Source organism: Chaetura pelagica, unplaced genomic scaffold (genome assembly GCF_000747805.2).
Source record: "Chaetura pelagica isolate M959 unplaced genomic scaffold, ChaPel_1.0 scaffold773, whole genome shotgun sequence".
In the NCBI taxonomy this organism is placed as follows: Eukaryota; Metazoa; Chordata; class Aves; order Apodiformes; family Apodidae; genus Chaetura; species Chaetura pelagica.
This window is the reverse complement of record NW_009952587.1, coordinates 10,342-12,051: the sequence shown is the minus strand read 5'-3', so window position 1 is coordinate 12,051 and position 1,710 is coordinate 10,342. Positions and strand designations below refer to the sequence as shown.

At 56.1% G+C, this 1,710-nt stretch overlaps 1 protein-coding gene across 1 annotated transcript in view; it reads left to right on the top strand.

Moving 5' to 3' along the window:
- The window catches only part of LOC104385237 (NADPH oxidase activator 1-like), a 25,295-nt gene that overhangs the window by 21,566 nt on the left and 2,019 nt on the right, over positions 1 to 1,710 (top strand). The window contains exons 14-15 of the mRNA XM_009993669.1: positions 991 to 1,096; positions 1,184 to 1,398. Coding sequence (XP_009991971.1) covers positions 991 to 1,096; positions 1,184 to 1,398 — 321 coding nt within the window. The remainder of the gene's footprint in view (positions 1 to 990; positions 1,097 to 1,183; positions 1,399 to 1,710) is intronic.

Here is a 1,710-nt window from a genome sequence, read left to right as displayed (position 1 = left end):
TAGCAGTGTGTGTGTGTGAGGCAGGCTGCAAGCAGTATGTGTGACAGGGTAGGTGTGTGTGTGTAACAGGATGGCAGCAGCATGTGTGACAGGGTAGCAGTGTGTGTGTAACAGGGTGGCAGCAGCATGTGTGACAGCAGCTGTCACATTCCCTTGAGGACACAGACCTGTACCTGGTCTCCTGGGAACACTTCCCTGGGCTCACACCATTCCACCAGAGATCCCGCACAGACCTGAGCGCCCAGCCTGCAGTGTCACAGGATCACAGGATCATTCTGGTTGGAAAAGACCTTCAAGATCATCAGGCCAACCACTACCCTAATTCTGCCACTAAACCCTGTCCCCTGGCACCACATCTGTCTGTTTAGATGTCTCCAGGGATGGTGGCTCAGCCACGTCCTCAGACAGCCTGGTCACCCAGTCCAGCTCCTGCCCCAGAACAGGACAACCCCAAAGTTCACATCATGTCCCTGGTGTTGTCCAAGTGTTTCTTGAATATTGTCAGGCCTGGTGCCATTCCTGCTTCCCTGGGGAGCCCATTCCAGTGCCCCACCACCAGGGCTAGCCTTACTGTGGCTTTTGGTTTGGAGAACAGTGTGTGTGTGTGCTCTGTGGGCTTTAAAAGCCAAAGGATCTTTCCCAGGAAACTAGCATGGCCAAGAAATGGGGGAAGAGAAGGCAACACTCTGTGCAGCTGCTGTGCATTGGATTTTCTCAGCCTTTGGGGTGCACAAGGACCAGGGAAGAGCAGTCTGGGAGCTGGGCCTAGGGTGGGGTCTCCCTGACTGTGACAGCCCTGGGCACACAGCCAGTGCAGTCAGGACAGTCCGATCTTCCCCTCAGGTAAGCACGGTGGCCCTGTGTCACTGTGCAAGGTTACCAGCTTGAAGGGTGTTAAAAAGGGGACCTGGAAGACTGGAGATAGTGGAGGGCCAAGCTTGCCTCTGGCTCCAAGTGAGATGATTTGAGCCGTGTCCATGACCCTTGCAGCTACAGGCGTTCGGATGGCAAAGAGCTGGGTGCAGTTTCAGGAGAGGAGGATCTGGGGAAGATGTGGCAGCAGCTGACAGATGGCAGGCTGACACTCTGCTGCCAGGTACGTGGGCTGTGACAAGCTCTGCTGTGCTGGGCTCTACTGGAGGCTGCTTTGCCCTACAACCTCTGTGCTGATTTTTTCCTGTAGGACTCAGACTCCCACTCGGGCAGACCCGTCCTGTACCGGATGCTGGCTCAGCACTCCTACCCCGCGCAGGGACCGGGGGACCTCGCGTTCAGCAAGGGAGACCTGCTGGACATCCTCTCTGAAGGTAGTTCTCCAGGCCTGTCTGCAGGCTTATGCTGGGCTGGGCTTTTGGAGGGCCTGGGGAACAGATGGCCTCTCCTGCGCTGTCTCAGGAGGTACAGGCTTGCACTGGGTTTTGCCTACAGTTAAATTCCAGCCATGAAAACTCTCACGTACTCCGCTAATATAACCAGGGCTCATCCTGCTCCTTTATCTTTTCCCAGTGAATGAGGACTGGCTTGAAGGACACTGCAATGGCAAGACTGGCATCTTCCCCAAGTGCTTTGCAACCCAGACCAGTTGTGGTGCTGCCTTCCTATAGTGAACAGAAGTCTTTTCCTGCCCGACTGCTCCGTCTTCCAGCGCTGGGACACCCCAGTCCCAGCTCCTTTGGGCCACAGCCAGCCCAGCCAGGAGCTCTGCTGAAC